Raw genomic sequence first — 14,988 nt, 5'->3', positions numbered from 1 at the left:
AACTGAGTTTAGGCTGCTAACGTGGCTCAAACAAACTGCTGGCTGGTGATTGATACTGTGAATGAAATAAGCAATCTCTTTCTCTTTCTGTTGGGTTTTCTCCAGGGAATTAAATGAAACTCTTTGTGTGATTTATCCTTAATATGATGTGAAGTGTTAACTCATGTACAGTGAAGGGAAAAAAAAAAAAAAAGACGACAAAGAAATGGATTAAAAAAATTTCTTTCGGCTCAGCGTTTGGCAGCACACTCGGGACTCGATTTGCATATGTATGACCCTGCGGCCTCTCGGCGACACTGGAAACAGCAGGAACTGGGGGACATGAGTAAACTCTGTGGACAGGCTCTCTTTATTCAGATGCTAAATATCCTTTTAAATTTTCTGGGCTGCCTCTCTTCAACCCTTCTCTGCAAACAAATGAGGACGAATGGTTCAGCTAGAAAGCTTGCTCAGTTTCATTGATAACTTTTCCTCAGGAGCTTGTTAAAGCAGTTTGGGGATTTTAACAATCTGCCTAGAAATAAATTTCAGGGTTTTTGTTTTTTAGATCAAGAATGACGGCAGTTATCAGTTGTGTGCCTTATTAGTTTAATGCAATAAGATGCAGGATCTCTGATGTACTTTTGCGAAGCAGTTCCCCAAAATGTTGGTTTCTTACTTATGTTATCTTCACATCTTTGACACTCCACCCCCCAACACACCCCCAAGTGAAATTTCACTTTTAAACTTGAAGTGCTGAGGTGGATCACGTGGACGACTTGGCTTGAAATTGTCATTCATCGAGAATATAGAATGTGACAGACAACATTTGCCAGCCTCTTGTAGTGCTGGTTGATGGGATGTTGAAATGGTTTTCCTGCAGTGGGAGAACATTTTTCAAATGTTTTGATAAGGGCTAGATGATGTGGCCTAAATTTAGCACCACAATACAGTTTGCATTTATTTGCAACGTACAATGTCTACTGCAAAAATTCAAATCTTGATATTTATTACTATGGCAATGATCAACTCTTTTTCCAACAGCATGACAAAAACAACACATTTTGCAAGTGTTTTTCCACTTGAGATCTTTAAAATGGTACACTAGACTGGTGAACATGTCAGCAAAAACAGCAAGCCATCACTCGTCATCAGAGACAAATTCAAAGCCGTTTCATGTTTAGTTTCTGTGTTGGGACTGAAGTGTGAAGGTTGCGAACTGAAGAAGGGAGTAGCTGATGCTCAGAGCTCCGGTTATTGTTACATATTTTTTTCTAAACGTTGGCATGTATTTCATGCTGTTCTGCAGGAAGTTGGATTGAGTGCTTCTTAAATACAACTTCACAGGAAGTGAGGTCCATCCCTTTTCTGGTGATCCTGTCTACAGTAGGCGTAAGCGCGTCGGAGCACAGAAGGACCGTAGAACTGTGGGTGGTCTCTGGCTCCTCGTCCGATCACTGCTGCTTTACTACTCCCACCAAATATCCATTTACGTTCTCATGGCATCACAGACCTTTTGAATAAATGACAAAACGAGGAATTATGTGAGCCTAATTGGAGTAATTAGAATTTCATGTCATATTGGGGTCTTTTCTTGGTGTGGCAGATGGTGTCTGATTGGCTGTGAGGTAAGGGGATGCTATAGATTATAGTTTTTGTGGTAATCTTAAGACTTGATGAGCTGTACTAAATTATGAATAAAACTAAAAATATTGAAATGCAATTGAAAAGGCTAGATTACTGATTTGTTTCTTTTCTTAAAATCCATCTAGATTCTACCATACAGGATTAAGACAAATGGTTCAAAGATTTTTTTTTTCTTTTACATTTCTACTCAAGAAACACAAACGGTGGTTCCAATAATAGTCAAATATATACATATTATAACTAAATGAGTTCAGTGGTGAGCAGGTTTTGCTGCTGCAGCAATTTTAGTACAAACCGCTAGACAAGATTTTCTTATCTGGAAACTTTCACTTTGGTGGGTTTAATTACTCAGTGCTTGTATCTCTCTTTAGTAATTTGTACATTTTTAATTCCGTTTGTGTTACCGCTTATACAAAAGCGTCAATGTTAGACCACATATATCCTGTTTAAGAAAATTTTACAGACCATTCTACCTTATGTACTCAGATAGCAGAGCTGTCATAACATACTCTAGAATCATGTTTTGCCTCAATTTTTTCAGGTTTTTTTTTTTCATATTCTCAAATTGACTTGGAGCTTTGAGAACATCTTTAAGGATTTTTTTTTTTTAAATCTAACAAGGTAGATGGGAATGTTTTGTATCAACTTCCTCTGTTTTGCTGCTGATGTGGACTCCGATAAAGGCCTCCCTGTGTTTCACAATCAGTAAACTTTGCTTTTTGAGTGCAAAGTTCAGCCTTTTTGTATATTCCCCTCTGCCCCTCTAAAAGTCGTGGTTACCAATGTGCTCTTATTTTGGCACATTTATTACCAACAAAAAAAACCCAATTCTGTTCAGCAGAATTGCATATTAGAAAAATTAAAATTTGACAGCCTGCTCTACATATTTATATATATTTTTTCTTAATGATTCATCTGCTTGATTATGTCAAACTGTGATTGCTGCATTTTGAGTAGTAGATAAATCATTGCTCTCAGTTACAAACATCACTCCACAGAGTTTTTTTTTTTGAGGCGCTGTGGCTTAGTTTTAAAGCCAATTGAAAGATTGTCAGTTTGAGCCCTTGCTCGGCCACGTGTCGGAGTGTCCTTTGGCGAGAAAACAAACCCCTCGCTGACCTCAAAATGATTATCAGAGAAAAAGTCTTGCGTAGTTGCACTTCGTCCTCATAGGATTTAGATGGTTTACTCCAAACATATAGAGAATGTAGTTTTTTGTGGTGCCGTTTGGATTCCGTTTCCACACATTTCTATTAAAGATTGTAAAATTTCAGTGTGCTATCATTATTACAGTAGAATATTAACTGGAGACAATTTCTTATATTATTTTTTTTCTGATGTTTTTTAGTCTTTGCAATCCAGCTGTCTGGTTCCTGTTGTAGTCTGGGTGGTGTGTCTGGCCTACTTTCGACTCTGTGGGTTGTTTGGATATGAACGCATCGAACAGATTAAACCAAACCCTTCAAGATTTTCAGTCGGTCACTTGGATATCTTCAACGGTACCAAAGATCCCAATGTAAAAGTCAGTTGGCGGTCACTGACAGCATTTTAATCAGATCATTTAAAGACAATGGCTGCCTTTGTGAAATTGATGCAGCTTGGGTCAAATGTCACCCACGTTTGTTGTAAGACACCATAAAAATCGACCAAATAAATCTATTATTCTAAAGTTATTTCTAATCAGTATTCAACAGTGGGGGATCAACCTCCCCAGACACGAGGAAATTGATAATTTCTTGGCTTTGTGAAATGCGTCATTTAATAAATGTAATAAAAAATGATTTCCTTTGTCTCGTGGAAAAGGCCCCGTTTCTCATTGGCAGCATTATAGCTGAAGAACAGCTTTACTTTAGTGCTGATGTAGGGGAGCCAGAAACTCTTGGACAGCGCGTGTTCCTCTTCTCACATTTTTGTACTTTACGTGCTGCATGAAAGCGTTTTTGTGCCGGCAGAGATCTTTCATTACTTCTTAGCAAATGTGATGCATCAGAGGGACTGTAAACAGCATCGCCTGGCCGCTTGCAAAGAGTACAAAGGGTTTGCTTTATGTGAAATGTTAGATAATCCAACGTAGCCACGGGGCTGAGACGCAAGTGCATTCATTCACCTTTATCCAACCCGTGACCGCCTGCTGACGACGTCCGCATTCTACAGATTTGACTCGGACGGAAATATTTGTATGAAATGTTAGAATTAATACTTTGATAAATACTTTGGGATTTTGTGTTGGTACGTAGGCACAGGGATACACACAGGTTCATCCCACTGAATAGGAATATCTTTATAGGTCTGAAAGGAACACTTTTTGGTTGACTGGGCAGTCCAGGGTTCCTTAAAGAGTTGTTGGTGATGCTGTTCAGCTGTGGGCAGGACGTAGCTAATGTTGCAGACTTTATTCCAGGACTTCTGATGAAGCCTCTGACTGAAGATGCTCTGTTATAAAGCAGTGTCGGGCTAATTTCCTCCGCAGTCAAACGTCATTGTGAATGATGAATGGACCTAACTTCATAATTCTCTACGCTACTGTTAACTCAATAGCTTATATCTGCTTTTTAAAATTTTTATTATAATTGTTTTTTTGTTTGTTTTTTTAGTTTCATGCTTTTCCTTCCATCCATCAGTACCCTTTGGTGCAACACTCCCCAAACTGTTTTATTTTACATTCATTTTCTTAATGGTCTTACATGAGGTCATGTTTTGTGAAAATTAATTTTGTGTTTTCATTAGCTAGAATTCAAAAACGCTCTAAGTACATCACCCTGTGCGGACTATATCTACATAAACTTCACATTTTGATTACTGAAACAAGTACATTTTTTTTGATGATGTTCAAATTTACTGAGATGCACATTTATGCTCAGCTGATCAGGTTTTGTTTGTTTTCTTAAACGGGAAGTAAAAAGTGTTGTATCATTTAGTGTGCTTAGTTGCTTGATCTTATTCCATAGTTGGGTAAATATAAGAATCTGTCATTTACTTCCAGCTTGTAAGCAGTTTATTTCACTCAGGTTTACATTTAGCTCAGAAGCTGTTTCTTTGTAATCACACTCTAATCTGCTAGTACAACTGGTCCTGTTCCTCTGTGTTTGAGTTGAGAACATTTGTCCAATGCTGCAGCAGTGTGTTCACACTGGATCTTTAGGAGGCGCCAATAACATTCAGAACTGCTCGGTTCATATCATAACCTCGGCAGCTGGCTTGACTCGGCATTCCCACATGACTCCGGCGGATGTTGTTCTCCGTGTGTGTTTTGTGTTTTTTTTTTTTTTTTGTTTCTCTGTAGAGCGAAGCGCTAAAAGTAGAGCTGTGAGAATGTGTACATGCACAAACTGAGAAGTGATGCGCTACCCAGCAAGAACCAGGCTTTTAATTATCATATTTTTTTGTTTGTTTTATTTGTTGTGTAGCTTTATGCCAGTATATAGAGGATACTAAATTCAGAGATGGGGCCAGAGGAAAATTGGCGAGGTCAAACGAAGGTAACAGTTCCCACCACACACACTGCTTTTTACCCCCCCACCCTCCCTCCCGACCAGAGCTTAGCTTTGACCCCCTTTAACCTTCAACCTGATGCACCTTATCACCCACCTCTCCCCCTTCTGCATCCTCTCCTTTTTTATTTATCTTTTTTGAAAACCCCCAGAATCTGGGATGGATTTTTGCCCTTCCTGTTTTGTGCACCCCTGATTTCTCTCCCCCCTGGTTTCTTGTCCCTCCTCTCCTCCAGTAGCAGCTGAACAAGGAGCTGATGTCTGACAATCACCGCTTCTGTATCTCGCGCACACACATCCAGTGTCGCCTGCACTGGCATCGCTTGGTCAATGTTTACTCTCCCCCCCCTACCCCATCTTACACTCTGAATGACTTTTCAGTGCTGCCTTGGTGTGTGCATCACTTCTGCTTTACTCTGGGTCTAAATCAACTCAACTTGTGCTTCTCTGACTGATTTACTCTGTGTCCCTCTGTACTGCCATTAAAGCTGTCGTGAAGCATTTAGATCCGCAAAGTTTCACTTTTCACAAGACGCAGCTGGTAATTTGTTTACTTTTTCGGGCACAGGATGCAGATGGCAGCTTTACATGATGCAATACAAACTTCCTCTAAAGAGAAACGTGCTGATTTTTATTTCTTTTTTTTTCTCTTTCCCTTGGTGATGCGCCTGGCACTTTAAGCTTGCTACTGATTAAACTGCAGCTTCCCCCCCCCCAGTGTCTGCATGTGATAAACCAACTAACTAATTGCATACTTGTCTGTTTTGTCTTTTTTTTTGCATTTCTCTCTGTCGTCTTGACTTCCAGGTGAGAATTTTGAGCAGAGTCCGTTACGGAGAACTTTTAAATCCAAAGTCCTAGCACATTATCCTGACAATGTTGAGTGGAATCCATTCGACCAGGATGCAGTTGGCATGGTATGATTATTTGTGTTTGACAAACATGCAATGATTGTTCACAGTAAAAACACAAAATCTTACCAAAGTTATTTTGGTAAGATATTTTTCTAGTGCAAATACACTTGAAATAAGACAAAATTGATTTACAAGTTACTTTTAGGAAAGATATAAGAGCTTGTTTTAGGTCAATAATTCCTTAATTTTGATAAAGTGCTAGTTCTATTGGCAGATTGTTTTTCCCATGTTGTAAGTGAAATAATGTGCCAGTGGAACTAATACTATTTTTTTAAAGTCAATATTAAAGAGTTACATGCTTAAAACAAGCTCCTTTATCTTGCTGAAAAGTTACTTGTGAGTTAATTTTGCCGTATTTCAAGTGTACCAATATATCTCCACTAGAAACTAGACCAAAATATTTGGTAGGATTTTGTGTTTTTTGCAGTATTGCTAAGGTTTAGTATCATTTCCCCCAAGATTGTCTCTGATTTCCTTTCTGCACCTCCTCCCCCAGCTCTGCATGCCGAAGGGTCTGTCCTTCAGGACGCAGGTTGACTCCAGAGAGCCGCAGTTCCACTCGTTCATCATCACCAGAGAGGACGGCTCGCGCACCTACGGCTTCGCCCTCACTTTCTTCGAGGAGGTGACCAGCAAGCAGATATGCAGTGCAATGCAGACTCTTTACCACATGCACAACGCAGAGCAGTACGACATCTTGCACACCCCGACGACCCCGCACGGACCGGAGGACCAGCGTCCCCCGCAGCCCCGCCCTGTGCTCCACGCCGCTCCGGCCATCTCCCGCCTGCAGCGCTTCAACTCGTACGACATCAGCCGCGACACGCTGTACGTGTCCAAGTGCATCTGCCTGATCACGCCCATGGCTTTCGCCCAGGCCTGCAGGAAGGTGCTAGAGCAGCTTCACCAGGCCGTCACGTCCCCGCAGCCCCCGCCGCTGCCGCTGGAGAGCTACATCTACAACATCCTGTACGAGGTGCCCTTGCCGCCGTCGGGGCGTTCGCTCAAGTTCTCGGGCGTCTACGGTCCCGTCGTGTGCCAGAGGCCGAGCACGTCCGAGCTCCCGCTCTTTGACTTTGCCATCAGCGAAATGTTCAATCTGCTCGGGGTGGAGAACGTTCTACAGCTGTTCACCTGCGCCCTGCTTGAGCTGCAGATCCTCCTCTACTCACAGCGTGAGTCTCACTCTCCTGTTTCATTCGGTTCTTTCATACAACTTTTAAACAGAGTCGTGCGAGATTGCAGTAGATATGACTGGTTAACAATGCAACCAACATTAAATTAATTAATATGCTAATATCCTGAAATATACGTCAGCAAAACTAAAACATCTCTTGATATGGATATGGGGAAGGAAAAGTTAGAAAAACGTGAATGAAGATCTATCAGGTTTTGTAAGTTTGCTGTTAGTCTTGAGGTCTGGAGCTGATAGATCCACTCTTATCTGTGTGTAGTTAGCCTTCCAAAAGTATTCACACCCTTGGAACTTTTTCCACACAGCAACTAGAAACTTAAATATTTTGATTCAGTTTGTATGATGCAGACCATTTTTTTAATTACAAATAACAAAAAATCTTTGAAGTTGAATTCTAAAAAAATATTGGAATCTTTGAACTTCATCCTCTGTGGTTCAATCCACCTTCTGAAAATGGGAAGAGTATGCCACAGATGAACACCTATCGATGCGCAAGGTCGACCAGCCAGAGGTTCAGTGGAGTAGTTTGGATCCATGGAAATTAAAGTATTATACTGGCCCAGTTAAAGTCCAGACTGAAATTCAATTGAGAATTGATGGGAAGATGAGAATAGATGCTCACAGTCACATCTCAGCCAATCTAAGATAAGATAATTTTAGTCTCTTATAGGAGAAATTTGTCTTGGAAGCAGAGGCAAAACTGCAGCACACTAATAAGAACAGCACATCCAAAAAGGACAATAACCATAAATAAATACGCAAAAGCAAAAATGCATAAAAACACAAGTGTCACATCGGCAGTACATCCCCATAACCTTTTCCATTCACATATAATGCAACCTTTACATGCTACTCTCGATCACCTCCTATTACTCTGTCCAGGCCCCTCTAGTCTGCCAGATCTAAACGATCATAAGCTGGTTTATGAAGAAGAATAGGTTAAAGTTTAGTCTCCAGAGGTGCGCAGCCGTTGCTCGTCACCCACACATCCGAGTTGCAGCCGGGGAATCTTCCGGCGAGAAGAAAATTGGCTATGTGCTTGAATAATTACCCTGAAGAGAGAGATGTGTTGCAAATGCAGAAACAATCAGAAGCTGTTAGGAGTAGATCTACACATCATAAACCTGATCAAGAATAAAAATTAACAAACACCTTAGTTTTTTTTTTATTATTATTTTTATTATGGGAATAAAACTTGTAATGTTTTCTTTGTGAAGCTTGTTGTGTGGGTAACAAGCAACAGAGACAAGGAGACATGCCTCCAGAAACTTGCATGCCCTCCATACAACCCCCCCGCCCCCATCTTTTTTCAATTTTTTTTTTTTTTTTTATTGAAAGCCATGTATTATTCCTCTTACTTTACATTTAGACACTACTTTTGTGTTGGTTTATCACAAAATGTACACAAGCTGATTTTGATGAAGGGGTAGGAAAAATGGGCCACTGTAAATCACTTTGGAGACGTTTCTTTAAGGAAGTCTTTCTTACACTTCCTCACCTGGAAAGGAAGCAAAATTATGTTAAAGAAAGCCTGGGGCAGGCTTTAGAGAAACCTGTAACCGACAGAGTGCAGGTGTCGGTTTCTACGGCTGGTGGACTGCTTTGCATGCTCTTCTTTCACAGTATTAACCATGTCTTCTCATCCATGACAAGCTTAGAAAGTCTGCATCGACAAAACTTTCACAATTTAAAAAAAAAAAAAAAAAAAAAAAGTATTGCATTCTTCTTGAGACTTATGTGTTGTAATGCTGCAATTTATCTTTATGCATTTATTTTTGCTTTTGAATTTTTACAGAGCACTGCAGGAATCAGATTTCTATTTGTAATGATTTTATGAAGAACACTTAGTCCTTAGAATAACTGAGAGCTGATCCCAGTCCACTCGTATTTACCAACAGTTTAACTCTTGCGTTGCCTCGTGAACAGAGGCTGCGTGTTTATTACAGGAACTTTAGGGAAATTAGCAGATCGCTAAGGGATCCTGGTTCTGGTGTTGCGACTGGATCCATTACAGTTGCGAGAGGGAGAGAAGCAAGTGATTTACAAAACGGCGGGGGCCGGGAGGGAGAAGCTTTTAAAGGGGGGGAAAGCTGTCGTGTTGCCAGGCAACCCAGAGCCGGGGGAGGATGGTGATGATGCAGGATGATTATTATTGGTTGGGAGTGACATCATACCTCTCCTCACCCCTGTGAGGCTCATCACTGCAGAACATGTGAAGGGTGTTGAGCCGAGTTGCGCCCTGGGGATCTTCCAGCGAGAAGAAAATTGGCTACGTGCTTGAATAATTACTCTGAGGAGAGAGATGTTCTGCAAACATGCAGAAACAATCAGAAGCTGTTGTGTGTTGGAAATAGAGCTGCACATCAGAAACCTGATCAGGAGTAAAAATAACAAACACCTTAGTTTTTTTTTGTTTGTTTTTTTATTGTATGATGGGGGGGGGGACGACCTTGTCCTGTTTTCTGAGAAGCTCATTCTGTGGGTAACGAGCAACGGTCAGGCCTCCATTTGTTTCTATTCCTGGATATTTTCTGCCTGTATGTGATTCGTGCAGCTGAAAGTGACAGGACAGATTAGGGGAGAGCGGCTTGACGGGAAGATCTGACCCAACTAGGGATGTTTAACTTACAACATCTACTCTCATTTGAGCCACAGCGCAGAAAATGGCTACAGATGTTCTTCTGTCTGCACATCTGGATTTTTCCTAAGCATACAGGCTCCTGTTTTCTTTTTGATCATCTGCATGATTGTTAGGGAACGGGGGTCATCATAATTTTCCGGTTTCCAGAACAGAAGCCATTTAGCTACATACGAGTCCCTGTATCTATGATGTTAATTTCTCCTGACGTCTCTGAGGAGCGACAGGCTGATCGGACAGAATTATGCTGCGTTTCTGAAGAAAGGCCTGAGTATATCACCTTAGCTTTCTAATTCTGTTTTTTTTTTGTTTTGTTTTGTTTTTTGTTTTGCCCAATTAGGAAAAGATAAAAAAAAAAAATCAAGTTGCTCCATATCTGCTGTGAAGGAAGCTGAGGTGTTGAAACTAATCCATTTGGTGCTTCACAGTGTTTCCTGTCGCATCTGCACTGAGCGAGTAAATAGTTAGCAGCAAACTCTTATCAGCCCTCATTTGGGTCAGCTGCAAAGTATTCGAGTCATGCAGCGTTTTAAGTAGTTTCTTGTTCTGATGGCCTACTTTAAAAGGGGTTGGCTGACGTTAGTATTCTTGTCCCTATCCTGGGAAAGACGGCGTGCTTGAAGGGATGAGTGTTCCCCACTTATGGAGCAGCTAACAGCCAAATGTGGCCATGGCATTTATTCTGGCACCATAAGAGGAGAGGCAGCGCGGCTGCTGAATGCACAGTAGGTGTCGGCTGGGACTGAGCAGGAATGCAGATGAGGAGGACTGCGCGCATATTTGCTTACATGGCCGTTGACTTAGGTGTGAAGCCCTGAGCTGTGGGAGGAGTGTTGCAATGTGAAGTCACAGTGAAGGAATTTAAAGTTAGCCAGCAGGTCATCTGGCTGCAGCTGTGTCACGCTTCAGTGTGTCTGTTCTCCTGGGGGCAAAGGACACACACACACCTCACAGGAAGAAGAAACCAGAACTTGTGCCAGGCCTGTTAACAGCCTGGAACATTTGGTTTTCACTAATAATAAATAGAGACTTTTACCTATTCTACCCTAAAGGACAGTGTACTAGATGGCTGCCTGTAACTCACCTAATCCCTTAATGTAATTTTCTGTTTGGTTGCTGATTTATTTATTTTTATAATCCCTTTGCTTTACATTTGTAAAAGAAAAAAAAATACATGCAGTTTTTTTCCCCCCCAAGATTTTCTTAATTCTCTTATTCACATTTTCTACATCAGAAGTTTTCAAATCTAGGCATTGAGGAGCAGGTGTCCTCCAACTTTAAGTTGCGTCTCTGCTTCAACACACCTGAGTGAAATAACGAGGTCATTAGCAGGATTCTCGAAAACTTAACTGCATACCGATAAGGAAATTCAGCCATTTGATTCCGGTGTGTTTGACCAGGGACACCAGAGAACATCAGACCTGGAATTGAAGACCCCTGATCTAAATGTTGTCAATATGTCCTGAAGAGTAGTTCAGCCCAGTCAGTTGATTCAGGAGTCAAGAGGTTCTGTGGTTATGATTAGCTACAGCAAAGATTTAGACATGTATGAATCAGGCCTTTCCTGGCTGATGACTATTTCTGGTTTCTAGTCAATTTAGTTTTTTTCTTTTCTGTTTTTTTCCCTGTCAGGACAGTGACACATAAGAAAAAACTGCACTGCAGTTGCTTAGATAGAGCGATTAGTTTTGAGTCGCATTGAAAATTACAGTATTGTTTTTTTTTTTTTTTTTTTCTTCTTCTTTTTACTAAACCTCGAGTACGAAGTTGGATAGCATGCATTTTCAGATTAAGAATAGTTAAATTTTATGGCTTGATGCGTTTTGACTGGCCTATATTGGGGAAATTTGGCTCCTTCTGACTTCATTCTCTGCAGAATGTGGAAAGATATGCAGCTCTACGTTGAAATACACTAATTCTGGTTCCACCTAACCTCGACTGTGGTTTTAATGTTTAATACCCAAGACAGATGTTTACGTCATACCCCAGTTGGAATATTTAAGCTCACTTTGCCATGACGGTTAATTCCTTTAAGACTGATCAGCCATGTAACCAAACTCGGTTGCACAACAAAGACAGAATCGGCTTCCTGTCATGTCCTGTTTGTACATTTTGTCTCCTTCGGAAGAGGTTTTTCCTCCACAAAACTCCTACTGCTCTAGGTTGATTTAAAACAGCCGTGTTGTTTAAAAGTCATTTCTCTTTCGCTGGAGCTCCTTTCTGTCAACAGTTTGTTTGTGTAAATAATAAATTAGCTGATTTAAACTTTCTGATCCTCAGCTTATTGGCCTTATGATGTCCTCAGGTTTCTGTTTTGTGTTGGACTCATTTTATATGAGGGCTTCAGCATCTTTAATTGGTCAATATATTAGTACTTTTCAGTTAATAATTTATGTATGTGGTTGATTTGGGTTCAGCTCAAATCAGACATGAAAACTGGCCATATGAAAAGAATACTGCCGCTACGTGTCCTCGACGAACCTCTGCTTTCTGTCAACCAGATTACCAGAGGCTGATGACGGTGGCGGAGAGCATCACGGCCTTAATGTTCCCCTTCCAGTGGCAGCATGTCTATGTTCCCATTCTGCCCGCTTCCCTCCTGCACTTCCTGGACGCTCCCGTGCCGTATCTGATGGGCCTCCACTCCAACGGGCAGGACGACCGCACAAAGCTAGAGCTGCCGCAGGAGGTACAATAGCGACAAGCTCACAAACACACGTGGTCATATCTAACGGAGTTTGAGTTTGGAGAGGTGTGCAAAGGAAGGCTTATCTTTCTGTGGATTTAAAAATAGAGGGCTGTCCTCACAGCTTCTCCTTTTCTCAACCCTCATCTGTCTACGTTTTGAAGTTACTCTGAGGCATCTAGTTACTCCAGATAATTGGATCCAGAGCCCATTTATATTTAACTTGCATAGAGCCTATTTCAAGCCAGTCAGCTTAGTTGGCCAGCAGTCTGCTCATTATCAGGAAATGTTTCCTCTCCAGCTTAATCACGGAAGAGTTGAAGGCAGATGTGATGTCGCAGACGTGAATTCAGTTATAAGTTTGAACTTTAAAACCTTCAGCTGGCGGTGTTTCAATTAACAATAGGACTAGTTTAAACCATTACCAATTCAATGTAGGTTTTTCATGGTATTTCTAACTAAAATTGTTTTTTTTGTTTGTTTTTTTTGTCCCCACACCTAGGCTAACTTGTGTTTTGTGGACATCGATAATCACTTCATTGAACTGCCGGAGGAGTTGCCGCAGTTTCCCAACAAGCTGGAGTTCATTCAGGAGATCTCCGAGGTCCTCATGTCGTTCGGCGTCTCTCTGGAGGGAAACATCCACTCCAGTGAGAGCCAGGGAAGGTCCCGCTTCCGTTCTGTCGACATGGTCTCCGACAAGCGCAACGGCAACCTGGGGTCGCCGCTCACCTCCTACCTGCTCAGGGAGAACGAGACGATTGCCCGGCTGCAGGCGCTGGTCAAGAGAACCGGCGTGAGCCTGGAGAAGGTGAGAAGTGACGTCGCCTAATGAATTAGACATCGCCCGCTCAGATGCTCATTTAACATGTAGAGAGGGTTAATGTATAATGGAGGAGTGATCCAACTAAAAGAACAGTGTGACAGTCAAATTACTTATTTAGCTGGTGGAAAATGTATATAAACTATATAATATTAAGCAATAAGCCACTCCAGTGCTTGATGTATTGAAATGTTTTTTTAAAATTTATTTATTTATTTTTTTATATATACATTTTATAAAAATATTTAACAAATTTTAACACTGCAGTCCTGCTTCAGAGCCGCTCGTCGATTAATGTTCACACTCCTATCAGAGCAACACCAGATAAGGAAAACATGACATCGCAAAAGAATGTCCTTAACATCACGAGACATTGACTACCTCATTTTTTCTTCACTGTTCATCCCCCGTAGTTGTTCCTGAGCGTTAACACGTCTCACTTTGATCTAGATTATGTATGAGAGGAATGGAAATGTTTATTAAACTGGCTATTATTGGTAAGCATCTTACAAATTATTGAAGCCTTTTTGTATCATGCATTGGAATTCTGATGTTAACTCTATTTCAACATATTGTGCAGCTATAAATCTGTTTATTTAGAGTAAGACCAGCACTTTTATTTTTTTACTCTCCTACATCTTGACTAGGTTGCTGTATTATCTCAAAGTTTTGTTTTACCTCCACGTTTGTCTCTTAAAAATGATGGCAGTGTTGTTTTTCAATATTTCAGCTGAAAGATGGATAAAGTCCATAATACTAATCTAAAACCAAATGTTAATGAAAATACACTTAATTAGGGCATTACAGCTCAGTCACATGATCGACTGTACAGGTTTCAGTTAGCACATTTTTACAAGCTTGTTTGCCAATTTGCAAACAATAATTGTTACAAATAACCACTAGGAGGAATTTGATGGGTGACTAAACTAATCTCTATATGTGAAGTCTAATCCACTTATGCACTAGCGGCAGCCATTAGCTCTCCCTGAACAGATTAGCGAGGCGCCTCTTTATAGTTTGTCAGCTATGAGGTCAATCCTTTCTTATTCTTGATAAACCTGCTGCCGAGTTACTAGAAGTACAAAGGAAGGAATAAAATTGAGTCCTTAGTTGATGGTAGTAATAACCCTAATGCGATATATTTTGGTTTTTTACCACTTTCAAGGTGGCTTCATTCCACTTTCTGGTGGCTGCCCTGCATGCATCAAAACTATTAGTTTCCTTTCGAAAGCTGATTCGTCAGCAGTCACTTCTTTCGTCTTATTTTAGCGTCGCTGATTATTACATGATGCCTTCATCAATATTTCCTCAACCCAGTTGGAGGTGAGGGATGACGCCAGCTGCAACAAAGACGTGCGTGCTCAGTGCGACGAGGAAGAGCTGAAGATGCACCAGCTCAACATCCAAGTGCGCGAGGTCTTCGCCAACCGATTCACGCAGATGTTCGCCGACTACGAGGTGTTCGTCATCCAGCCGAGCCACGACAAAGAGTCCTGGTTCACCAACAGAGACCAGATGCAGAACTTTGACAAGGTGCGTTGTTGCGGTGTAGTTTTTGACGTGCAAGAAAAATGCAGCAACATTCAGATGGGGGGAGGAGGGGGGGAAGGATGTT

General features: G+C 41.1%; 1 protein-coding gene and 1 long non-coding RNA gene across 7 annotated transcripts in view; both read left to right on the top strand.

Moving 5' to 3' along the window:
* dennd5a (DENN/MADD domain containing 5A) overlaps positions 1 to 14,988 on the top strand; it is a 32,365-nt gene that overhangs the window by 4,788 nt on the left and 12,589 nt on the right. For 4 of the 6 annotated variants that reach the window (XM_016672459.1, XM_016672458.1, XM_007554093.2 and 1 more), the window contains exons 2-7: positions 5,034 to 5,105; positions 5,925 to 6,034; positions 6,528 to 7,206; positions 12,366 to 12,553; positions 13,053 to 13,361; positions 14,691 to 14,906. In XM_016672459.1, the coding sequence (XP_016527945.1) occupies positions 5,034 to 5,105; positions 5,925 to 6,034; positions 6,528 to 7,206; positions 12,366 to 12,553; positions 13,053 to 13,361; positions 14,691 to 14,906 (1,574 nt within the window). The remainder of the gene's footprint in view (positions 1 to 5,033; positions 5,106 to 5,924; positions 6,035 to 6,527; positions 7,207 to 12,365; positions 12,554 to 13,052; positions 13,362 to 14,690; positions 14,907 to 14,988) is intronic. The other 2 variants (XM_016672460.1, XM_016672462.1) reach the window with 1 other exon arrangement.
* On the top strand, positions 7,559 to 10,212 carry LOC107836464 (uncharacterized). Its single transcript, XR_001662369.1, has 2 exons — positions 7,559 to 7,885; positions 8,157 to 10,212. It is a non-coding gene; the product is annotated as an uncharacterized LOC107836464 (long non-coding RNA).

This window comes from Poecilia formosa, unplaced genomic scaffold, assembly GCF_000485575.1.
Source record: "Poecilia formosa unplaced genomic scaffold, Poecilia_formosa-5.1.2 Scaffold61, whole genome shotgun sequence".
NCBI lineage: Eukaryota > Metazoa > Chordata > Actinopteri > Cyprinodontiformes > Poeciliidae > Poecilia > Poecilia formosa.
Note: the sequence above shows the minus strand (reverse complement) of the source record. Positions and strands in the feature narration are given on the sequence as shown.